This window comes from Lactuca serriola, chromosome 1, assembly GCF_051521515.1.
Source record: "Lactuca serriola cultivar US96UC23 chromosome 1, Lser_US96UC23_V15, whole genome shotgun sequence".
NCBI lineage: Eukaryota > Viridiplantae > Streptophyta > Magnoliopsida > Asterales > Asteraceae > Lactuca > Lactuca serriola.
In genome coordinates, this window is record NC_136408.1 from 24,160,844 (window position 1) to 24,185,944 (window position 25,101).

Genomic DNA, 25,101 nt, shown 5'->3' on the forward strand with positions numbered 1-25,101 from the left:
TTGTTTTGATCAGTGTCATCTATCACAGCCACAGGGTCATTTTGGTAAAAACAAACGTCACTCTGTCCCATTCTTTTCCTGGCCCAAACCTTTTCCTGTCCGGGGTCTACTCCTCTACACAAGGCTGTATCTTGGGTTACCGTAGACTCTCTCTCTCTCTCTCTCTCTGTTATCTCTCTGTCTCTCTGTCTCTCTCTCTCTCTCTCTCTCTCTCTCTCCGGCTCTTCTCTCTCTCTCTCTCTCTCTCTCTCTCTCTCTCTCTCTCTCTCTCTCTCTCTCTCTCTCTCTCTCTCTCTCTCTCTCTCTCTCGATTCACTATATCTTCCTTGAAAATTTCACTATATAGGAAGGGACGGTTGATTTGATTCACGGTGCATCTCAATGTCTGTAATTTTCTTGAGTTGTTTCTAGGGTTTTACAGAAAATCAGCTGATACAACGAGAGATGATGGATGCCAGAAGACCTCATTTTATCAAGGGTTTTAACCCTAACATAAGCTTCGATAAACTGGTAAAAAAAATTCTCATTCATGTTTCATTTGCTTCCTTAGACGCATGTGTACATATACGTAAACAATCACAAAAATCATGAAAGAGTGTCATAAACGTCTGCATTTTGTTTTTCTCTTAGTTAATGATCGAAGTTCAAAGACGAACATCAAAAATCTTTTCTACTGTTATTATAGGACTCACAATCACATTTACAGATTTATACCTAGAGATTAGCATAAATGGGGGCTTTTAATGATATCATCAATGTTCAATCTTCTGTAGAGTTACCAAAGTTAGAGAAAGTCGAATGTAGTTCCGATGTGAATTTGTTTTTACCAATTTGGTTAGGATTTAGGGCTGTTTTATTCAGATTCAGAAGCCTGTTGATGAAATCATATGTTCATAAATCATAAATAGTTATGATCTTCTGATTTAGAATCCCTATGGTGATTTGTGAAAGTTAGATACAGCCAAGAACTGTTGCATATAGCTAGTGGTTCTCATTGTTATGATTTACTGTTATGTCTCTTTTTACTGTTCATTATGTGATTGATACTTGTGTTTACTGTTGCAGAAAATACCTTCAAAATTTGGGAAACATTTGGAAGGGAAAACATGTGGAACAGTTTCATTGATGGGTCCCAGTGGGAACACATGGCATGCTGACTTGGCACAGCAAAGTGATGGTTTGTTTATCTTGGATGGATGGGCAGCTTTTGTGAGAGATCACTTCTTAGAAAATGGTGACTCTTTAGTTTTCAGATATGATGGTAATTTGCATTTCACAGTTCAAATCTTTGATCAAAGTTCTTGTGAGAAAGAGACTGCATTTTCAGCCGAATGCCATCAAGATTTAAGCATCTTTGATCAACATTTTGGTAAAAAAAGGGAAAGGGAATATACATCTTTGTTGTCAAATATGGTTGATGGAGTCCCAAAGAAACCAAGAAGCTCTCAATCACACAATGAACCCACAAACATATCTGAACAAGAAACCATGGATGGAGTTGCTGACTTTTTGAATGGTTCAGAGTTTTGTGGAACTGGTTTAAAGAATTCCATCACTCCTGCTTTACCTGTATCAGGTAAAAAAGCTTATTACTTTCTGTTTATTCATTGTTCTTAATGCCTTTTTTTAAAAAAAAAAAATCATTACACCTTTTTGTGTTCTTCTGAACTGATTCAGCTGTACGTCCTAACGAAGAAGAGTTAGGAAGAATATCAGCTTCAGAAGCAGAGAAGATTGCTCAAACTTTCAATTCAAGTTTCCCTCATTTTTCCCAAGTTATGAAAAAATTCAACATAAGTGGCTCATATACTTTGGTTTGTATCTTTCATATCTTTCATATGTCATGGTTATTTGCTTATTTATATATAAAAAGCGTTAATGATTCTGATTGGGTAAAATGAAAATGATGATCCAGAATGTTCCATATCAGTTTGCTATGGCGTATCTTCCAAACTGCAAAGTAAAGATTGTTCTTCAAAACTTAAAAGGAGAATCTTGGATTGTTAATTCGATTCCAACAACCAGAGTTCAAACTTCACATACATTCTGTGGTGGGTGGTTGAATTTTGTTCGTGGGAACAACATAAATGTGAGAGATGTGTGCATATTTGAACTTGTGGGAAACTGTGAAATGCGTGTGAATATTCTTAGAGTTAGACAAGAAGCAGTAGAGTATGAAGAACAACAACAACAACAGGGTAGTAGTGATGTTAAGGCATTGACTCATAAAACTTCCGGAAAGTTGGCAAAGAAAGCGAAAGGAAAGTCACGCAAAACACAGAAGCTTTCCATGATGGAAGGTCAGAAGGTTGCCTTCTCCATTGAAAAGGTGAAACTTGGTATTGCTGCTAAAGGGTCTGTTGTTGGGTCCCAATCGAAAACTACAACAAATGGAAAACCAGGTATTGTTTTTTAATTCTAAAATTAATAATTTGTGTTAGTTTTTAATGAGGATAGTAAGAAGTGAAAGGATTGATAGGGAAAGAAAGAGTGTTACAAGAAAAAAGGGGTTCTTCAATGACGGGGTGTATGTCAATGAAGTCAGCACCTGAGGAAAAAATGGCTGCTGAATCTTTTGTTTCTAGTTTTCCTTATTTTGTTAGAGTCATGAAAAAGTTCAATGTCAGTGGATCATACACTCTGGTGAGTATTTGTTTGTTAAAAACTTTTGTTACTTGTTTCTGTTATTATGTAACTAACAACTAACAAGCTTTTATTTTTTAAAAAATAAAACAGAAAGTTCCGTATCAGTTTTCAATGGAACACCTACCTAGCTGCAGAACAGAGATAGTTCTTCAGAATCTGAAAGGGGAATGCTGGACAGTGAATTCAATTCCAACACTGAAAGTGGAGACAATGCATACACTGCATACATTTTGTGGAGGATGGATGGGATTTGTGCGTGAGAATGGGATTCAAATGGGAGATATTTGTATTTTTGAGCTTGTTGGAAGCTGTGAAATGCGTGTCCACATATCAAGTCTTGGAAATCAGTTAACTGCAACTGCAACTGGACCTTCAAATCAGTTAGGCACTTAGTTCATAATCAGGTTCCACTCTTTTTTCCTTTTTTCTATTTTTGGTATCTTTTCTTTTTCATGAATAAACTCGACATTTTAGAGAGCTAACTGTTGATGTTTTTGCAGGTTGGAGTATTTTTTTTTATTAATGGAGATGTTGCTGATCTATCTGAGGTGATGTGAGTGTGATTGATGTCCGTATATAATATGAGAGTTAAATTAGGAAAGACTTATCTCATGATGTATGGGCATCATATCATATATGTTTTGTGTCTTTTTGTATCATGTTTCGTAACAAAGAACGTTATGGTTATATTAGAGTCATGAAATTGCTTCATGTTAACCTGGATTTTGTATATAAATGGTAATCTTTAGTTTCCTTTGCTGGGTCATTAAATTGCACTTTGCTGGAATAAAGAAAATTGATTTAGTGACACCTCTGCTTTCATTTGCTTAAACATCTGTGTATTTTATACATTAGACTACTCTCTGCTTTTTTCTTGTGACATCAAACAATGGATAAATACTTGGTTATAAATGTCATTTATCAAATTACAACAAAATGAACTCACCAGTAGCATAAAGTCCAGGGGTAAAATTGACCGAAACTGAATAAAATCAGGAAGTAGGAAATCTGGTGATGATTTTAAACCTTTAGACACAAAATCTATTATTGAAAGTCTTCAACCAGCCCAAAAATAGCTTATGATGAAAACCACCACCAAAGACTTCAACAGCTACCTTCAAAATCCAAATCCATTTGGTAAATCTCATATTACCAAGTTTAACCTCACTACCCAAAATAACAACCATCTTTAGCTTTCTACTAACTTTTATTTAACAAAAAGTATTGTGAGACCATTTTCAATGGTTAACCTTTTCAAAAAACATTTTTTAGAAATTAACAAATTTATCTTTATATTTTTCGTATATTATTTAAAGTCCTCTCATATACTTATCATGTTTAAGTGTACACTATAATTCGAAAAACAACATTTGTTGGCACTAATGATTACATAAATGAAAAAAGGCTATAAAATATTATGTGAACATAATGTTTTATAATCTTTGATATCCTTTGTTGTTTTTTAAGTTTCGACAAATACTATTAGTTTAATGATAGTTTTGTGCATGCCAATGTCGATGATTTTTTAAGGAAAAAAAAGAAGGATTTCATTAACCATTATTGCTTATGAATATGTGATATGGCATCCTAAGTCCTAACAACTAATTGGGCTGTTCTAAAATCAATTGGGCCGGACGATAAGGTGAAAGATCAGACCGGAAAGAATTGCACCATGTAAGTAGGGGTGTCAAAAAAACCCGAATCCGATTAACCTGACCCGACCATAACCCGATTAAGACATTTAGGGTCGGGTTTTATAGGGTCAAAATTCTTAATCGGGTTATTCGGGTTAACCCGACAAACCCGAACTATAGTTAGGGTCGGGTTTAGGGTTGATTTTTTTTTTTATAAAAGTCGGGTTTCGGGTTAACCCGAATAAAGATATACTACAATATTTATGTATTTTATTCCACCTCACATCTTCTATTTTTGTACATTATGTGGCATAAAAAAGAGGAAAATAAAATGCAACACAATTATAGAACAAAATATTGCTTTGTACAATTGGAAATTAATATGTAGCATAGTAAAATAATATGCAATAATAGTTTAGGTGGCCTAAAATAAAAAATACACAACCTCAAATCAAATGCATAAAGCTTTTTACTTGTATAGTACAAACAAGAAAAATAAACCATATGTACTCAAAGTCATTTGGATTTAACACATCCTAATTTAACCCTCTGAAAATAAACCTTATTATAAATATGGCACAATATTTATGTCTTACATTGTAACCCGATTAACCCGAATAACCCGACCCTATAAACCCAAAACCCGAATAACCCGTACCTTAATAGGGTCGGGTTCCGGGTGAAATTATTTTTATAAAAAACCCGACTAACCCGACCCGTTTAACCCGAAACCCGATCGGATTGACCTGATTAACAGCCCTACATGTAAGCAATATCAGTTTCAGCCTTCAGGTTACTTCATTGCAAGAATTATGGTAAAAATCTTATGTTTTACTAAAATATTACTTTTACTAATAATTTACTAATAAATATGGATGAGTCACACTTACGCTTAAAAATAATTACATAAGATTAATTAAAGATTGATCAACATAACTACTGTATTGGATGATTAAATCTTGTAGTTTTCAAATAATATTCTAAGACTTCCATTCCACCATACAATATTACACATATATGAGAAACTGTATATATCGAATTATGCATAATCAAAAATTAAACCACAATCATGCCATCATCTTCAATCAACTAGCTAGGCTTGAAGAACTTCAACTTCAGCCCATTATCAACAATACTCCAAATCCCCCCAATCGTAAACGCCACACTAAACGCAACACCAAGCCACCCAAGCGACCAATTGAAGTACCAATTGAAACTATACTTTGTGGGCTTCTTGATCAACACCCACATGAAGCAAGGGTACGCAAATGTCACCGGAAGTGTCAACCCTCCCAACAGTCCGGCGAGACTGGAGAGGAACGGCAGTGCTACACCTATGAAGAAGTTGATGAACCCGTAAACCACCCTGAAACCTGACCGGACCCAGATTGAGCACGGCCGGTTTGTCCGGTGGGTGTAGCTGGCTTCAAAGTTGTCGAAAACCGGCATGGAGTAGATCTGAAAGCTGCTCAGGCAACTGAAGACGACGAGGAGGAAGGTGGTTGCAAGAAGCGATCTTGAAATGTCGTGTTCATGGAAGCCGAATAGTGCGTTCAGAATCCCTCCTGATGGCATCTAAAACATTGAAAATATGGGATTATTAGAAATTAAGCGTCGTCGATGGAGTTTTGAAGAACGTTGAAAAATGAAAACGATCGATGCACTTACGAGATTTCCGTAAGCCCAGAAACCACCGATGGCTAGCGGAAACAAACACATGGCGATGAAGAAGTATGCAACTTTGGCTCCTTTCCACATCGGGACATGAGCTGGGTGCTTGAATGTCGATGGCATCGTCGACTGAGAGAAGATATACACCAGAAAACTTTCAGTTTAACTTTTTGAGGTCAAGGTTACCATTTTCAAAATTCAAATTCATATCTATTTCGTTACAATATTAATACCAAAATCTTCATATATCTAGAATCAATTAATTAGTGAAATCGTTTAATTATATGAATAAAATTTGAAGTCAAAATAATAAAAGTTTGACTTACCTGAATCTCGAGAACTAGATTATGGCCTCTGAATGCAAATGCTATGATCCCAAGTGCATTAAAAACGGAAAATATGGAAGAGGTGAATGTCGGTAACGCGAGAGGCTCATAAGAGATGTTGGGTGGTCTCGGTTGGCTGACGGAGAGGACCCACACCATCGTCGAGTAGATAATGGCGGTCACCGCTCCGACAAGGGAGAGTCCGGCGATGGAGTTGAGATTTGGAAGCTGAGACAACACGATGCATAACGACGTGAAAACCAGATACCATTCAACTGTCGTTAACGGATTTGAAGAACAAAGAGGCCCACAAACGATTTCAAAGAATAGTTTCATGGTTTCTCCTCCGACGATAATCAACGCCGTCGCCGTCCCTGCGGATAAGTAAGCTGTCGGAAACAGCGATAGCCATGCACCCAATCGATTTCCTGTAGAAACAAACAACAGAGAACAGATTTATCACCCAATTCATCGATTTTATCCACCAAAAAGTTAGACTGTATATTGTCGGCCGGAATTCTTACCAAAAGCTGCTTCGGCGAGCTCGACGTATCGGTTGTACCTTTTGCCGGGTACTGCTTCATGGAGTTGTACCAAGATCCATAAAGTGTATAGTTGCCAGATGTAAGCTATGGTTAATGCAATAATCCCCCAACTCCTGTTTACATGATTTGGACACCCAAAAGTAAAATTCAAGATACAGCTTCTACAAATTTCGATATATAAAAAGTTAAAATCAATGAAAAGAGATACGTTCTTTCTTTTAATTAAAGATAAAGACTTTACCATTTATTGGTCAAAACCCATGATGTTTTTCGACAAGAAATGGTTAAAACAACACGGGATGTTCTTGTTTCCCGTCACACAGGAGACAAAAACAAGCAAGATACGACTTTTTATGCACAAAGTACAAAACTCTGAAAGTTATCAAAATAAATATCGTTCACCGAAAATACGCCAAAAACTAGAAAAAAGTGCATGAGCGTAAATACACTTACAAACTTATGATATTTTTGATAATTCATTTTGTTGAAATTTGTTCTATAATAATCATAATAATAAATAAATAAATAAATAAACTCTTTATACACATGTTAAAAAGTGATTTTTGAATAGTTTAAAGGTTAAAAGATTACCAGCCGAGGAAGGAGAAAGCGACAGGTAAAAGCAGAGCTTGGAATCCGACGCCGGCGTTGAGGTTATGAAAAGCGGCGTAATGCGCATTGCCGTTCCGGGACTCGGTGATCGGAAGCCAAGCGTCTTGTGGGTTAAGTTTTGTCAGATGACCGACTTCCTCCAGGTACCCTTTCATGTTCACCAGCACCTTCTTCATCGGCGTTCCGATGGGACTCAAGAACCTCGGTGAAATAAACGACGTCGGTGTCCATGCCGTCGACGACTTCCCACCCTCTTTGGAGTGTGGTCTCGGCGACCTCTGTCCTGATGGCGTCAGTATCTCCGGCGTGGAGTCCCTTGGCGTCGCCGGTATCGAAATGAGCTCCGTTTCGGGTCTTTCTTCCATGAGATCGAGAGATGAAGTTTTTGGCGTTTGGTTTGAGTGAGTGGATGTGGAAGTGGAAGTGAAGTTAAATATTTGGTGGCAGAAGGAGCATAAAGAATGTTTTTTTGAAGGTGGTTTTGGTGTGAAAGTCTGTGAAGAGGAGATCTTGACCGTGGAAAGTGGGGGGTTAATTGCGACGGATCTCGAGACGGTGATAATGAGGAATAAGTGTGTGTCGGGAAAAGCTGGAAATGGAGCGGTAAATATGTAAAATGGACTCAAGTCATAATATTGAATTAGTGTGGGGTTAATCACTTGCAAAAGCAATGTATTATGCCTTAGATATTTATTTATCTCTTAGCGTATCATAATACATCGAACTCGATAGAATTTAATAGATTGCCAAAACATCTTTCTATAAATCATACAACTTCATCATTTTTTTCGTATTGAACTTTATAAAGTTTAATAGAATGTTACAAAATGTAATTTATACTAAATATTTAAGAATTAAAAACTTTCTTTCTTTCCATTAAAGAGTTCAATGGTCATTGAACTTTTCATCCATTGAATGACACATAGACTTATCGTCTCATTCAACTCTCTCGTTGAACTCACCATTATGAATGTTCTGATATCATGTTCAAAAAATATTAATATGATAAGATATCGTAGGTTAATGATTATTTGATATCTATGTTGGGATCTTCGGTCATCCTATACCTCTCATAAGTTTTCAGTCATATTTTTTTTGGTTAACATCACATTTTTGGAAACAAAGCTGAGAGCTAATCTCAAAGTCTTGTACAAGAACAAAAAAGAAAAATAAAGAAGCATTTCAAAAGTTAAAATCGATTACAAGAACATAAATGCGAATATGAGATCAAACAAAATAAATAGACTCCTGGAACAAAAACACACATAAATATGAAACTCTACATACTCAAAGCAAGTTTTTGTTCATTTTAAGTCCGAAACAAACATGAAAATAAAATCATAATGATGTGTGTTCTTCTGTTGGGAGACCGATTTGTCTTTATTGATTCAAGAAACAAACACAAATCGTGAAATCAAGTTTTTTTTTTCATGGATTCATCATTTTATATCCGAAATAAACACAAACTGAAATCCAAATGATGTGTGTACGTGTCTATGACGTGTGTTCTTTTTTTGGGAGAACAAATCCTTAAATTGTCATTTTGGGTATGAAACAAACACAAATCAATATTTGTTATTTTGGATTTTTTTTGTTCTTGAAATCAGTCAAAGCCTGTATGGATTTAGGGCTTTTCATGTTTTTGGGTTTTCATTTACTTGAAGCTCGTTTTTTTTGCAGGTCTTAATAGCCCAGTTCATATTTTTATTTATTTTTGCATATCTTTGAAGCTTTGTTTTAGCAGGTTTACATGGGCACAATTCATGAATATAGGGGAAGATATAGGGGAAGACCTATGGTGTAAGATTCAAAATTATATATATATATATATATATATATATATATATATATATATATATATATATATATATATATATATATATATATATATATATATATATATATATATATATATATATGGAAAAGTGAATATGTGGCTGTCATGTATGTAATATTAGGTATAGAACCATCAAAATTGACTTCATTTTGATTAAAAAAAATAATTTTTTTTAATTGTTAACTTCTTTTTATTGTTTTTAAGCTCATATTATTTCTTATTTCATAATTTATCTTCAACATCTATGTATTTTGAATGTGTTGTTTATATTAGACCTCTAGTAGGCTTGATAACTTTTTTTGACACCTACCATATATATACTTGCATGGTTCTTTTTTATGTGTTAAGGGAAAAAGTTTATTGTCTTTTTAATGAACAATTTCAATCTTTCACTATAGTTTTCTATGTTAAATTTGAATATGAAGATTTATAGGTAGTTGATAATGTATTTTTATACATAGTTTGTAGTGCAAAATTAAATATTTAAAACTCCATAAAAATATTTACAAATCCTATTATCTAGTCTAATAGAGAATACAATAAATATGGTAGAGAGATTTGATTGAATTTTGTTAAAACTATGTAGTTTTTTATAGTTCTATACCTAATATTAGGTACATAACAGCTACATATTCCCTAAACCCATATATATATATATATATATATATATATATATATATATATATATATATATATATATATATGTTAGGTGTGTCAAACTCAACAAATAATATAAGTACTATAGAATCCAAATACATTGCTTCTATGCACTAAAAAGCAATACAAGACAAGCATGGTCGATACTAAAAAACACACGACAAAAGTCCATACCTCTTTGCACAAAGTACTTTAGTCGCAAAAGGGGGATTTGTATGCAAAATCTTAAATAATGTAAAAAACAATCTACTTTTAGAACATGCAGATAACTAAACAGATTTTTAAACAAGTTGTTGAAATGGTTCTAGTTATAGTTCTCAATGTTGTCATTTAACTTGATTATGACTTGATGTAATTCATGATTACTATTCTAAGTTGATACTGAAAGATATTAACACGTTCTAATACTTATCGCTTGTAAAATTATCTAACCAAAACATGCTTTTTGACTAGACCTTGCTTTACTAATTCAACCAAAACATGCTCTTAGATTGTATTAAAAAGTATATTAAGTTTTGAACAAGTTTCCCAATAATGTTCATTTCTTCTCATACGCCCGAAAAGCATGAAAACATATGATATATGTTCTACAATAATAAAACATATTGTTTGTTACCAATCATTAACTTTATAGAACGATTATGTGTCCTAAAAGTTAATTAACTACACAAAAATTCAATTCATATAAGTGGCAAATCAAACATAAATCAAATTCAAGGATTCTAGTTTAAACAAGAAAATAATCACAAGAACTGAATCAAAAATCAAACATCAAGTCATACACTTCAATTAAAACAATCAATATGTTTTGAACAAGAGTTAGAAATTAGAGATTCTAGCCACACATGGCTAAGAACAAATCAACCAAAAAGATGAAATTGGAAGTGTTTAATGCTTACAAATGAAAATCAAAGATGTTTGCAATGATTGGAATTCTTCAAAAGCTCAAAAAAAATCTCCAAAATGGCCTCATGCTACTCTTAAAACCGTTTGTCTCCAATAATGAGCCAGATTCCTCTTTTTAGCACGAAAAAGTAATTGCTCATGTACTCATGGGTGAAACACATGGTCAGACTCAAACCATGAGCTTTTGGCATGACCATGTGTTTGTTCAAAAATAAATAAGAGCTTCGATATCTACGCACGGTCTAGCCCATACCATGCCTTTTAGCCCCATGACCATGTGTTTTCAACATGGCCATGCGTTTTCTGCACGAACACGTGTTTTGACCATTTATTTTAAATTAAACTTTGTGTTTTGCTAAAACTTCAACTAGTCTTTAAACTTGACTTCGTCTTCATTCTAACTTCAACCCATAACACGTTTGGTTCATATTCTCTCCATGATCCATGCTCTATTATCCAAGCTTCATGGTCCTTGCTCCGTGCTCGCCTTTAATGCTACAAGCTCCATAATTCATACAAAATAAGTCAAAAATAGTGAAGTACTGGGCATTTCGAATAAAACATGCAAGTGCCCAAATAGTTAATTAGATGCAAGAATTAGAAATTAAAATGCAATGAAAAAACAGAAATAGACATGAAAAAACGGTGCACAAAATGCACCTAACAATATATATATATATATATATATATATATATATATATATATATATATATATATATATATATATATATATATGGAAGAGTTATATGGAAAATGAATGATTAGGGCAACACATATTTGAACCAATGATAACATGACAACACATCACTTCCAAAATAACTTCCACAATACATTACTTGTGAAGAAAGTAATGGACACGTGTCATTTGATTGTTGGTTCCGGTAGATGTTGTCCTAGTTATTTGTTTTCCATAGAAGTCATTCCTATATATATATATATATATATATATATATATATATATATATATATATATATATATATAGAGAGAGAGAGAGAGAGAGAGAGAGAGAGAGAGAGAGAGAGAGAGAGAGAGAGAGAGAGAGAGAGAGAGAGTTACATGATGTTGGTTGAATAAGATGATTAGAAAAGATGATATGAGATACTTGGTCTCAAAAAACCGAATAAACCTGTAATACTCGATCATCTTAATATATATATATATATATATATATATATATATATATATATATATATATATATATATATATATATATATATATATATATATATATATATATTGAAAAAGATAAGAGATTCCACTATTAAATGAAGTAAAAAAAACTTCAAATAATAAATGTGCATAAGCCAAAATACATAATGGTGTTAGACCCATTTGTTGGGCATGGTTATCTCATTGATGCGAATGATTTGGGAGAAGGAACATTAGTTTGGTCTCTAGGGTGTAAATGAGTTGAGACGTGTACGCCACATCAACTCCATATAAATATAGTTGGATAGGTTTTCATTTATGTGGCATGTCATATAAGCAAATCTAAGCAAATCAGCTACAATAAAATGTCACAATGTATTATAAATCTAAAATTACGTTTAAAGTTTAATTTAATTCGTTTTGAAATTTTTATGTCTAAATATGTACATCTTATAATCAACTTTATATTTAACCATTTATTTTTCTATAAAAACGACACTTAAAGCAAACATAAACCTATAATTAAAGGTTAATACTATCAGAGTGAAAAGTATATCGATTTGTGCAGTTTAAATTCGTAATGGTCAACCCCAAATACAAAATAATAATAACATTTTTTATATAAATTGTCCGGTAAAAATGTATACATATTAATTTTTTTATTCCTTTATAAGATTGAACATAAAAGATGGTAAATCGTATTATTGGAGCGGTCACATGGGGATAAAAATCGCAAAAACATTAGTAATAGTCATAATATGGTTTGAGCATTTGACATCAAAGTGCGGAATTCTACATCTCAATTTACATTATTTATCAAAATTATTTAAATTAGTTGTAAATGTATATTACAAGATTAAACAAAAAGTAAAAATCCATTTAAAGATCCTATAAAGATTTAACTATATGAAATAAATTTATAAAAAGAGTTATTCATAAATTAATGGTGTTAGATAAATTATCATATAAGTATATTAAGATGTTTGTGCATTGCACTTGGAAGAGCTGAAGATGCTCTTACTCTTCCCTCTGATTATACACTTTTTGTTTCCTACAAAAGCAGCTTTGAGTACTCCGCCTTTCTTGGATGAATTCTATAACTAAAAATAATAATATATGAAGCTAAAATTCCAAGAAAATGATATCAAAAACATTAAAATAATGATGATGGGTCCATAAATATACTTATAAAAATGACCCAAATGACAAAAAGTAACTTGAACCTCTCAAGTGGTTATAGATTTTTATGTGGTAAAATTAGAAAAAGGAAAATCGTGATAATTAAGATACACCATGTGGAAAAAGAATCATAATTATCGAAATATAACATTTAAATTTCAAAGATAATCAAAAAAGTGTTTAACAGTGTTCCAAACTCTTCATAAATTTAAAGCCTTATCATAGAAATAATGATAAACACACTAGTTTGGTAAATATTTTTGAAACTATACTAGATTGGTAAATATTTTTTTCAATAACCCTATTTTGGTTAAAAACTCTATTAAGAATTAAGTTACACCCATGTAAATTTCCGTTCAAACTTCAAACCAGTGAATGAAGACTCAAGTTCACAGATTAATTAGATATGAGGTGTCAATACTCAATAGTCAATACTATAGATTTAAAAAAAAAAAAAAGAATATCCACGTGTTATTCTTTATATATAAACTTATATTTTTACTTGAATGGGAAGTATATGAGCATGCTATGAAACTAAGCACTAAGTTTCAACTACGCACCCGGTACCTCTACGAAATGATGAAAAGAGGCAACCAAATTCGCAATCATGTTTATTTGTATTAAAAAATAAAATTGCCAAAATGTGCCGAAAGTATCATTGATTTATATTTATTTTGTTGTTAAAACATAAATTTTGAATACTTAACTAAGAAACTATATAATTTACGTGCATTGTATAACATGATAATAAGGATAAACTTGATTTTGATGTACTAACTGAAGTTGCAAATGAAATGTCACTGATAAACATTGAATTTCAATTATGGATGATTATAGTTGATTCACCAACTTCGTGCTCATAATAGATATATCATGGATTTAAAAAAATTTGTTTTATATTTTTTAGAATGTATTTGTAAATTTATAAATGCATTGTACTATTTATTTAATGTGTGTTAAATGTATTTTTGTATTGTATCTTTTCCATTTCTTTTTTCTTTATATCTATTTCTCCGATCATGTTCAATATTATCGATGACTTCGTTGTTGGTCAAGGCTCCTCTAACCAAAGATCGTGAATATGTGGAAAGATCAAAGAAATAATGAAGAATAGACATTACAAATATTCAAAAATATATGAGGTTATGAGATTAGAGTGAAATCAACAAAATAAACATTTGTTCTCCTTTTGATATTCTATACGTAGTTTGTTTCTTTTTTCAAAACCTCTTTTTAGGTCGTGGTTTTATAAATTCAATCGGTACCAAAAAAAATATGTTTTTATTTTTATTTCTATATTTTTGGGAAAAAAACCGACTACATAGCCGTTTGGAATATAAATCAATTATGTGCGAGTCTCTGAATAAGCTCATAATGTTATTGTGGTGAATTGTAAATTTTTAAGGAGAGAAGTTATGTCGTTAACTATGTTCCGTTTATGTTTCTATGCAATTTTGGGCTCTTTTGATGGGCTAAGTGTTAAATATCGATGAGCTCCTGTGATAGGATATCCTTAAGACCTTACTCATAAATAATTGTGTGGAAGACAAGTAGAGAACAAACGTCATAAGTTTACAAGATACACCACTTTTAATGAAAACCTTTGTTTATATCCGCTCTTGCTAAATCCCATATTTTCATATCAACAATCATAAAAAAAAAAAAAAAAAAAAAAAAAAAAAAAACACACACACACACAAACTCCATACAGCTGAGAATGCAGACCAGTCATCAACAAATAAGACCTAAAAAACATATTATTCATTATAATGTTCGATTTAAATAATCAAATTTGAATCTTGACCGATTTACTCCATATCCATATCTTGGTTGAAGTTTAATCTTTTTCAATTATGGATTGCCAAATTGGTCTAATAACAACCCTTTCTTAGGGAGGAGGAAGTCGTTCCCACTGAACCCACTGCCATATCAGCTTTTCTCTTTGATTTTTGAACCCAAAACACACAAAAATCCTATCTTTCTCAACCCACATAATTAGAAAAAATATACAAAATAATCAAGGTAAAATCTTAATTAGCAATAGAGTTACCGCCGGTGCCACTCCCTCTTCGGCGGATTGTTTAATTGGTTTCACGAACCCACTTCATCCTATCTCTCTACTTTCTCTCTCTCATTTCCTCTTGTACCATATGTTTTAAGACTTGTACCTTAGTTGTTTAGTATTTTTTTAATTGAGTGGGTTGAAAAAGATAGGATTTCCGTGTGTTGTGGGTTCGGAAAGATGAAAAAAAATCAAAGAGAAAAACTGATTTGGCAGTGGGTTCAGTGGGTTCAGTGGTAACGACTCCCTCCTCCCTTAGATCACAAACTCACATCACACTCTTTCTATATCTCTCATCATTTTATCAAAATTGTAATGATATCAAACCCATGACCTAATTAATTTGATGCCAACTTTTAATACAAAGAAAAAACACCTACCAACTTGAAAAAACAAGAGAATATGAAATACGATATATAGAAATATAGATAAGTTACTGAAAATTGAGAAGAGAAGACTATTAGATTTGAAAACAAATATTTGTCTATAATTAAGATGATATTAGAGAGTTCTTCACTTCTTTGAGATAGTGCTGAAAAAACAAAAATATCATCTTATTTATACATAATTAACATATGGGCAAAGTGGTCAAAATGGACTCAAATGACTATCCGGCCGGAAAAGGACCGGATCACTTCATCACATTTAGGCACAAAAAAAAAAAAAATATTTTTGTAAGATATACTTGAAGAGAGTCTGAAAAAATTTGAGCAAGGAACTTTCGATATTAGTCATGATATTTCATTTTATTTGAATCTTACTACTTAGTTTCTCATTCTAATAAATTATTTTTAATATTGGCTTATAAATTTATATAATTAGTAAATACATTTCAAATATTTAAGTATATACTATTTATAATTAAGAATAAAATACTGAAAACTATACATATATAACATTTAAATAATTAATGAGACTAAATTGTAATTTTATTTGAAGTTTATGTCTATTTAGTTAACAACTTTTACTTCTTCAAATGGTTGTTTTGACAATTATATTAGTATTTTTTTTTTAGAAGAAAAGGAAAGATGATGATCCTGTTGCTGGGGAACATCCCCACCAGATTCAGTCAAAACTAAAAAAAGGCTGATACCGTATGCGCTTACGTCATCAATCTTTCTACATGCTTCGTCCATGACGTTTTCACTTCTACCCTTCCATCTATTGTCTTTTTCATTAATATCACTTTCAGTTAAAATATTTACAAACAACCCCCACAACCTTTCGTAGTGTGTACTCCTTGACTCCTTGTTGATAATAAATAGTTAAATACCAAGACTCTAATTTCATACTACATCCCTAAAACTATATATTTCAAAACAGTGAAATTTTTTCTATATTGTATTACTAAGAGAAATATAAAGTTTATGATTGAATATGATTGTAACATAAATTATTTATTTAGTTGTTAGATATACTAACTTAAATACTCATTTATTTTATTTCTAAGCATATACGTTTATTATAAAGTAAATTACAAATTTGACACGTATGTTTTATATAAAAATGCAAGTTCGGTCTAAAATTTTGAAATTATACTAATATTGTCCTTATATTTGTATTTATTAACGATACAATTTTTGTGTTTTACTCGAAATTGGAAGCTTAGTCCAAAATATTTAAGTCAATTAGAATATAGGATAAGGATTATATCCGAAACAAACCGCAAATATACAGGCGATCTAAAGATTTAGACTGAATTTTTTTTTTTTTTTTTTTTTTTATTTTTTTTAAGACAATGACCAAATTTATAATTTACTATTACTATTTCCTTTTACAAAATTTCAAATTTGAAGGCATAAAAACATTATCTTTACAAAAGAATTATACATACCAAGTCAAAATTTGTCTCTTTTTTAAATAATAAAGTAGAGTTGTTAATTATCTTTACAAACATAATAAATTTATAACTATAGTTTGTGTTTACTAATGAGATAGTGGTTTACATATTTTTATTTTTCTTTTTTCCTAAAAACCTATTTAAAAGGATTTTTTATTGTGTTGTTGACCGATTTGAAATTTATTATTACGATTAGATCGATATCATAGTTCAAATTCTCATGTCACTATCTCATTAACTTGGATACATGTTATTTTTTGGTATTTTTGAATAAATATTTTTCCATTTGTCATTTTTTTATTTTTTTTTAATTAACACATCATATTTACACCTTAATTAATAATTGTTTTAATTGAAAATAACTAATAAATTACAAAATTACTATTCATATAGTATTTAATATGTTACTTTGAAAATTTAAATTTTAAACTTTAAATTTGAAATCTAAAATTTTAGATTTAAATAAATTTTTGTTTAATATTTATATTTAATTTTTTGTTTTATCCAACCCGTATAAAATACGGGTCTCACAACTAGTGTTTAAGAAAATAATCACAAAACACATCATTATATTAAAACAGTCATTAAACTAGAATTGTTTTTCTTAAGTACTATTAAATTAATGTTATTTTATGAACACAAACTTTCATTTGCTTACATTCTAATGAATTATTTTAAACAATTACATTATTATAAACATATATTTATGTATCTTCATAAATATGATTGTCTTGATCTGATAAAATAATAATACATCAAAATACATTCGTGAAACAGATAATAAAAACTGGAAATATTATAAAACGCATCTTAACTTAAAGTCAGAATGGTATTACTGTAATTATTGTGAAAAATAGGGGTGATTAGGTTGAGGAATTGCGCAGCCGCCCCGTATAAACAAAATCACTTATCCCCTTCGGCTTCCGCTTTCCTTGTTTCTTCTCGTCTCTTTCGTCTCCACACCCTTGAGATCTCTCCATCGCTTCCCGGAGGAAATCTCAGGTTGTTTTCAGCTTTGGGGTTTTTCGATTTCATCACTTTCCCCAATTTTCAGCTCCCGATTCTTCGCTTCTTGTTCTAATCTTACCCTTCGATTCAACCCCACCCTCCTAATCTCACTGATTCCTTCATTTTCAATGGGATCTCTTTCTTTGTGAGTTTTCTTTTCACGTCACAACAGTTGATCACCGAAGAAGCAATTTTCCAAATCTTTTTGTTGTTAATCAAAATTGCGTGTATGGCGATCAGATTCACTGTTTCTTACTCCGGCTACGTGGCCCAAAACCTAGCCACCGCCTCCGGAAAATCCAATACATGCCGAATTTTTCACGAGGTTTTTTCTCGTCCTCGTATATTCCAGAATCCCGACCGAGATCCCGTCGCCGGGTACGGTCCGGCAGCAACGGCGGGTTCAAGGTGTTCGGTTTCGGCGTATGCGACTCTCGCATGTGATTTTCTTGGCGTTGAGACCTCCTCCAAACCTTCTCCCCTCGTTGTTGGATTGATCTCGTTGGTAAAGTCAACGGCTACCGGTGGTGGCGTTGGTGGTGGTTCTGGGGTTTTTGGGATTTCGCCGTTGAAGGCGTCTTCCATGATTCCGTTTTTCCAAGGGTCGAAGTGGCTCCCATGTAACGAGATTAACAGTACGGAGGTTGATAAAGGCGGTACTAGCTCGACGAAGTCCAATCAGACTACTTCTGATTGCGTGAAAACCTGCAATGTTGCAAGTACCAAAATCATCGTTGAGAGGAACAATTGGTTTTCAAAACTATTAAATGTTTGCTCCGATGATGCTAAGGCTGCCTTCACCGCTTTGAGTGTCAGTATCTTATTCCGATCGCAGTTGGCTGAACCAAGATCCATCCCCTCTGCATCCATGAGCCCTACCCTTGATGTGGGTGATCGCATAATGGCCGAAAAGGTATAATCCCAATTCTAACCTTATTACACACTATATGAATGATGGTTGCCAATTTCGCCGTTTTGGCTTTTCAATTCACATAGTGATTGTATGCAAGATTTTGAGCTTTTGCTTGTTATTGATTTAGGTTTCATACATCTTTCGGAAGCCAGAAGTTTCAGATATTGTGATCTTCAAGGCTCCTCCCATTCTTCAGGTGCGATTCCACTTCTTGATTATAAGTATCTTTGATTAGTTCTGTGTTTTGTTGTTTGCTCATTGTCTTGTATCAATAATCTTGTAGGAATTTGGCTACAGTTCTGGTGATGTATTTATAAAAAGAATTGTAGCAAAGGCTGGAGATTGGGTTGAGGTAAGATTATGATTTATGATCATCCTACTTTTTTCAAAGGAATTATGAATTATCTACAGCATTTATCTTTCCAAGATGTTAAATTCGCTCCATATTTTAGGTAAGAGGAGGGAAACTACTAGTGAATGGTGTAGCACAAGATGAAGAATTCATCTTAGAGCCATTAAAATACGAAATGAAACCTATGGTAACTTTTTTTTTCCTTCAACTCCATATAAAGCCTTCATTATGCTAATTAGAACAAAAGATTTAATCTCAAATCATGTTTATGTTGTTTGTGGTTCAGCTTGTGCCAGAAGGGTGTGTCTTTGTGATGGGTGACAACCGTAACAACAGTTATGACTCGCACGACTGGTAATGCGTGCGTCGTTTTTTATACTGTGTTTGACATGCATTGGACTGATACTGTCAGTCTAGTCCTGTATCAAGATTACAATCCTTATGATTTTTGTGATGTGATGGTGCAGGGGTCCACTTCCGGTGAAAAACATTGTGGGTAGGTCTGTGTTCCGCTATTGGCCACCCACGAAGATTTCAGACACGATATATCAAGCGAAAAGAGGTGTTGCACATTCTTGACACTTGTCACCCTGATCTTTGGTAGAGGGTGAATCTTGAATGACTCCTTTTTTTGACAATTTGGTTTTTGTCCCTCTTTTTTTTTTTTTTTTTTTTTTTTTTTTTTTTTTTTTTTTAATTTGTTTAACTTTTGGCTCATTGTTTTTGAGCATTGTGAATAGTTTGCAGTCGTTCTTCAATATATAACTACTATCTGGGTAACCGTGTTGATGGTCGGTTGCGGCTGTTTTAGGATTTGTATTTTCGTTCATTTTTTTAATTGTTGATGAATGTTTTGTTATGAAATTTGAGTAAAGATGAAAAGAAATCACTCAATTCTTGTAGTCTTTAAAGATAATTGAGTAGAATTTTGATGCTGAACATTTATTTCTTCCAACACTTAAAAATAGTTGCGTTCAAATTGCATTGGTGTTAGACTTAAGGTATTCATTATCCAATCGTTCCTTTCCTACTCGAGTTTCAAAACACAACTATCCAATTCAATTTTAATTGGTAAAAAAGTTAGTAGCTCACGTTTGATAAAAAGTTAGCTGTAAAATTGTAAAATCACAGAGGTTAATATAAAAATATGTTTATTGCAATTAATAAAGGATATATATAGAAAAATTAAAAAAAAAAATTCTATAATCTAGTTGAAAATTTATTTTGAGTAGCTTTTAATAAAAACTACATTATCAACTATTTTTTTGCTTACAAAACATGACAAACTCGAAAAATAAACTAGATACATCAAATATATTATATTTAATTTATGATTAAATCGAACTTAAAAATATAAATTGTGAGTTGATATAGTACAAATTGTGAGTTGATATAGTACTGATGTATCGATTACTGAGTTAAACATTTTTTCCTTTCGATTTTTAAAGCATAGTTGCATCTTATTGTATATCTGTATTATAAAACTTATCTGCTTAAGTGTGAATACATATGATGAAAAATGGATGAATAAAAATCCAAGGTGTTACACGTTAGTTGTTAACTTATTAGTTGTTACGTCCCATCTTTTAATAACTCCAAACCCTCTCCACAAGCCCACAACAATTTGCCTATAGTCCAGCCCACACACAAGATTCATTATCAGTCCAAAAATAAACTGAAACCGATCTGATTTATAAATTTGTTTGGTTGAAATTGATCTCTTTTTTTTAGAACAGTCCGATATTTTTTTTCCGGACAGGTCTCAGGTGGTCAACCGGTCTCAAACGAGACCAGTTTGATAAATCCCTAGTCGGTACCAAAACGAAAACAAAGTATACAAGACCAAGTTTATATATTTGGAAAGTTATTATGGACTCATAGTGACACAACTTCAACTGCAAAAAATATGATAAATCGGTTTGGTATTATTATTATTATTATTATTATTATTATTATTATTTGTTGAATAACAGATATTATAAATTTTTTTTGTTGATATGCATATAAAGGATGTGGAATTTTAACGAGGTATGCTATATGCGAAAGACCTTGACATCCTTTTCAAGAACCTTAATATTCAATGTATCATGTATTTGTGGTCCAGTGTGATGTGAATCGATATTCGATACCACAACGAATGTATGTAGAGTTTGGCTAAACCACCATACGAAGATGTCACATTGTTCAAAACAATCTTCAATATTTTGCAATAGCCGGATGTAAACCTACCTAACGAAACGTTTTAATACTTAATTGAATACAATTTAATCCATTGTTACATGCTTGGTTATTTATTACTAGTTTGTGATAAAATAACAATGAGAAACATTGATTCTTCGCTTCTGCTTTCTTAATAAATTTTTTGATGTGACATACCTAATAACGAACAACACCAACCATTATTCCAAAGGCGTGGAAAATTGAACTAGGAAACAGATCAACGTTCAACGCATTGACAAACCAGAGTAGATAATATAATTATACATCTTTACATGAAACCAAAGTGCCCTTTTTCATTATTTTTTTTTTAAATTCATTATATATATATATATATATATATATATATATATATATATATATATATATATATATATATATATATATATATATATATATATATATTTTATGTTTAGAGCAAATTATCCAATGACATTTTGCTATTGTACAAAAGCACACATCATAATTCATATGGTCATACAAAGTAACGCGTTTTCGTCAAAATCATAGCACAAACATGCATTAAAGAATTTTCATCCACCTACTTACCATTTTAATAACACGACGATGATATCCCACAAATTATAAATGTCTCTCTCCGTGTCTTATTAGGAAATTGCTAAATATGGATACCAAAAATGCTAGAAAGAAAAAGACTTCAATTAAAATCTGGATAGCTAACTATGGATATGCATATGCTTTCATCTCATTGGGGGAATTGAGAGTTGAGACTAAACATAATATCCATCAGGTTGATTCTTTCCATGGTTGCTTTGTGAAGAGAAATCAACAATCTGATACCAGAACTTCATAACTTACAAATCACAAAACAATACAAGTTGATAATATGGATTTTGAAGGCTGTTTAAATGCAAGAATTGTGGAGGATGAAACATGAGAGGTGTTAAGACCATAGCTGTTAAGATCCCGGTCTTAATTATAAGATCTTACGATTTTAAGATCCTACAAGTGAAAAACAATTCCGATCACACTACGATCTCGATTTCACCTCTTTAGTTTTATTATATAGTCAAGTCTCAAAAATTGTCTATTCAACCTGAAATCAAGTATGCAAGTTCCAAGAAGTCTTGTAGAGCATCACAATTTCATTGATTCATCTCGAATCAAGAAGAGCACACTCATACTAATCCGTTAGTGATCTTATGCCTTTAGTTGTATATGATAAGTATGGCCTTTTCTAATTAAGATGTTTTCCTCTTAATTGTTACTGTTTGTAGCAACAAAAATTATGGTTCATGCTTAAGAAGTTAAACTTGTTTCCACTATTGACATCTTAATCAACATCAAGTTATAATGTATACTTTACTTCCAATATCTTGTGAACAAATTTGAATATAAGTTTATTTTGATAGGATCTTTCTATCACGGTCTTGCAAAACCTAAAACAATCTTAAATAAGATCTTAATCTTGGCAACCTTGGTTAAAACTTAAAAGCAAGCAGAAAGTGGACAACTATATTCTTTGCTTATGCATATAAATAAATTTGATGTGACATTAGCTAAAAAAAGCTACACCCGACATGTTTTCAAAAGCATGGAAAATAAGGTCCTTGAAACAAATAATAAATGCTCTAAAAATAGAATTATAACTTCACAAGAAACCAAAGTGTCATTTTCAAGTTTCAAAGTAGTCAATTGCAACATTTTTCTAAGAATCGATCCAATCTGTATCCATCGGTATATTTGATTAGTTATCCATTATACAACAAATTCTAATCTAGTTTTTATCCAATAACAACCAAATATAATTATGATAAATGTAAGATATATGTGGAATCTCATATAATAAACTCTACAAAAGAGCCCTTATAGAGAGTGGGAAGACTCAAACATAAATATTGACATAAAGAACTGTGTCACACCAATGTGGGATATACTAACAGTCCCTCTCAGATTCGAACATTCGATGAGTATGAGTATAGAGATGGATGTTCTTAGCCACGGGGGTGTGTGACACCGACTCTGATGCCATATAAACATATGTGCAACCCACAATCGCCTTTCTAAAATAAATATTATGGAGAGTATAGGACTCCATCAAATATATTGACATAAGGGACCATGTCACCTCCATATGGGATACACTAACATTAAATAAAAATAAAACCACACACAATTATGTTTAATAAGACTAGACACTTCAGCTTCAAGGACCAAAGTTCGACCAAAATAAAATAGAAAAAAAGTTTAAAACTTGTAAACTTCAGATGGATGGTAATTAGATATCTATTGGATAATATTAATTGGATATACTATTGGATGAATGTTATATCAGTTTGGTTCTATTATCCGTTAGACTTTTAGGATCATCCAAGAACTACCGATCCAATACAATTGGCATTTAATGAATTTGAAATTCAATGGTCACCGAACTCTTCAATGAGAAAAATGAAAGTTTTTTAATTCTTAAAAAAATATTATAAATTAGTTTTGGTAATGTTCCATTGAACTTTATAGAATTCAATGTTTTGTAGGATTTTTTTATAGAGTTGTATGTAATGTAAAATGATAATGTGTAGAGGCGAAGCTAAGCTAAATCTAGGTAGGTCCTAGGACCTACCTAAATTTTCAATTTTGCTTATAATTTATTTAACAAAACTTTTAGGACATACCTTAAAAAATGTTTAGAAACCACCTTACATTTTTTGGTTTAGTAACTTGGTAAAGATATTGAGAGTTTAGGTTGTTTCTTATGCTAAAAGAGTCCGAAAATGTTTTAAACTGAGGAAAAATACGTAAATTGTTAGCAACATATTTACAATTAAAATAATAAATATATATTTCTTTACTGTTTAATGTAATTAAAAAAACAAAGAAACCACACTGATAAAAAAGAAGCTCATAAGTCATGCTCAATATTAACTTTTATAAACCATAAAAAAAATAGACTAAGAAACCTTAAAGTAAAATTTAAAAAAAAAACCCTAACCCTATCCGTTTGTCTCTGTTCGCCGCTTTATAATTGAAGACAGAAAATGTCAATAACTCTCACTCTCCATCGCCCATGACTCATCTCGTCTTTGAGGTTTTGTTGTATGTACATTTCTTGCTTTAACAAGTTCGGTCTCTCGTTTTGCTCTTGTCTCTTTAAATATATTTTTATAAACTGTGAGAATGTGAATTGTGAACACATATGGTCTGTAAAAAGATTCTAGAAAAATATTTGTAAGAGTACGATTGGACGAGTTGTTTATACGTTATACGACCAGGTTCTTCACAAGCATCGTTGACACTTTTATTTTTATCGATTTCTGTTAACTAGGGAACTACATGATTTTCTTTTTAGATTTGCCACTAATAAGGAACTACATGGTTTTCTGTTCTAGACTCGCCATTAAAAATGTGGAAATCCATTAAACTTTATCAAGATAATATATTGTGGATGACCTTACAAGTAACAAGCACAACCATATGAGGTTTTACAATAACACTTATTTAGCGTGTTTTTACACAACAATTAGTTTTCAGTTGAACATAATATTATATAGGATTATGTTCAAATGAAAACTCAAAAATTCAAAGAA

At 31.8% G+C, this 25,101-nt stretch overlaps 3 protein-coding genes across 3 annotated transcripts; 2 read left to right on the plus strand and 1 right to left on the minus strand.

Moving 5' to 3' along the window:
• The first annotated feature begins 119 nt into the window (after positions 1–119).
• Positions 120–3,456, plus strand: LOC145075457 (B3 domain-containing protein Os01g0723500-like). The gene is made up of 7 exons (XM_079021719.1): positions 120–510; positions 1,066–1,576; positions 1,678–1,814; positions 1,916–2,402; positions 2,480–2,643; positions 2,737–3,050; positions 3,147–3,456. The coding sequence occupies exons 1-6, from the start codon at positions 445–447 to the stop codon at positions 3,037–3,039; spliced, it is 1,668 nt and encodes a 555-aa protein (XP_078877845.1). The 5' UTR covers positions 120–444; the 3' UTR covers positions 3,040–3,050; positions 3,147–3,456.
• A 1,768-nt stretch (positions 3,457–5,224) lies between these two features.
• LOC145075542 (lysine histidine transporter-like 8) lies at positions 5,225–7,883 on the minus strand. The gene is made up of 5 exons (XM_079021770.1): positions 7,414–7,883; positions 6,802–6,935; positions 6,278–6,705; positions 5,949–6,080; positions 5,225–5,855 (listed from the first exon to the last, which is right to left on the minus strand). Exons 1-5 carry the CDS (start codon positions 7,797–7,799, stop codon positions 5,370–5,372), a joined length of 1,566 nt encoding a protein of 521 aa, XP_078877896.1. The 5' UTR covers positions 7,800–7,883; the 3' UTR covers positions 5,225–5,369.
• Positions 7,884–17,981: 10,098 nt separating this feature from the next.
• Positions 17,982–19,994, plus strand: LOC145075630 (thylakoidal processing peptidase 1, chloroplastic-like). The gene is made up of 6 exons (XM_079021814.1): positions 17,982–18,987; positions 19,115–19,183; positions 19,271–19,339; positions 19,440–19,526; positions 19,626–19,693; positions 19,807–19,994. Exons 1-6 carry the CDS (start codon positions 18,304–18,306, stop codon positions 19,916–19,918), a joined length of 1,089 nt encoding a protein of 362 aa, XP_078877940.1. The 5' UTR covers positions 17,982–18,303; the 3' UTR covers positions 19,919–19,994.
• Positions 19,995–25,101: the final 5,107 nt, after the last annotated feature.

What these genes read in the sequence shown, in the direction of transcription:
- LOC145075457 (XM_079021719.1), top strand. Translation starts at nt 445, where the DNA reads ATGATGGATGCCAGAAGACCTCATTTTATCAAGGGTTTTAACCCTAAC. An exon ending in TAAGTGGCTCATATACTTTG is followed by an intron (nt 1,815 to 1,915) that starts GTTTGTATCTTT and finishes ATGATGATCCAG; the next exon opens with AATGTTCCATATCAGTTTGC. An exon ending in TACAACAAATGGAAAACCAG is followed by an intron (nt 2,403 to 2,479) that starts GTATTGTTTTTT and finishes AAGGATTGATAG; the next exon opens with GGAAAGAAAGAGTGTTACAA.
- LOC145075542 (XM_079021770.1), bottom strand. Translation starts at nt 7,799, where the DNA reads ATGGAAGAAAGACCCGAAACGGAGCTCATTTCGATACCGGCGACGCCA. An exon ending in GCTTTCTCCTTCCTCGGCTG is followed by an intron (nt 6,936 to 7,413) that starts GTAATCTTTTAA and finishes TCATGTAAACAG; the next exon opens with GAGTTGGGGGATTATTGCAT. An exon ending in TCTGGGCTTACGGAAATCTC is followed by an intron (nt 5,856 to 5,948) that starts GTAAGTGCATCG and finishes TCAATGTTTTAG; the next exon opens with ATGCCATCAGGAGGGATTCT.
- LOC145075630 (XM_079021814.1), top strand. Translation starts at nt 18,304, where the DNA reads ATGGCGATCAGATTCACTGTTTCTTACTCCGGCTACGTGGCCCAAAAC. An exon ending in ATCGCATAATGGCCGAAAAG is followed by an intron (nt 18,988 to 19,114) that starts GTATAATCCCAA and finishes TTATTGATTTAG; the next exon opens with GTTTCATACATCTTTCGGAA. An exon ending in AGGCTGGAGATTGGGTTGAG is followed by an intron (nt 19,340 to 19,439) that starts GTAAGATTATGA and finishes TCCATATTTTAG; the next exon opens with GTAAGAGGAGGGAAACTACT.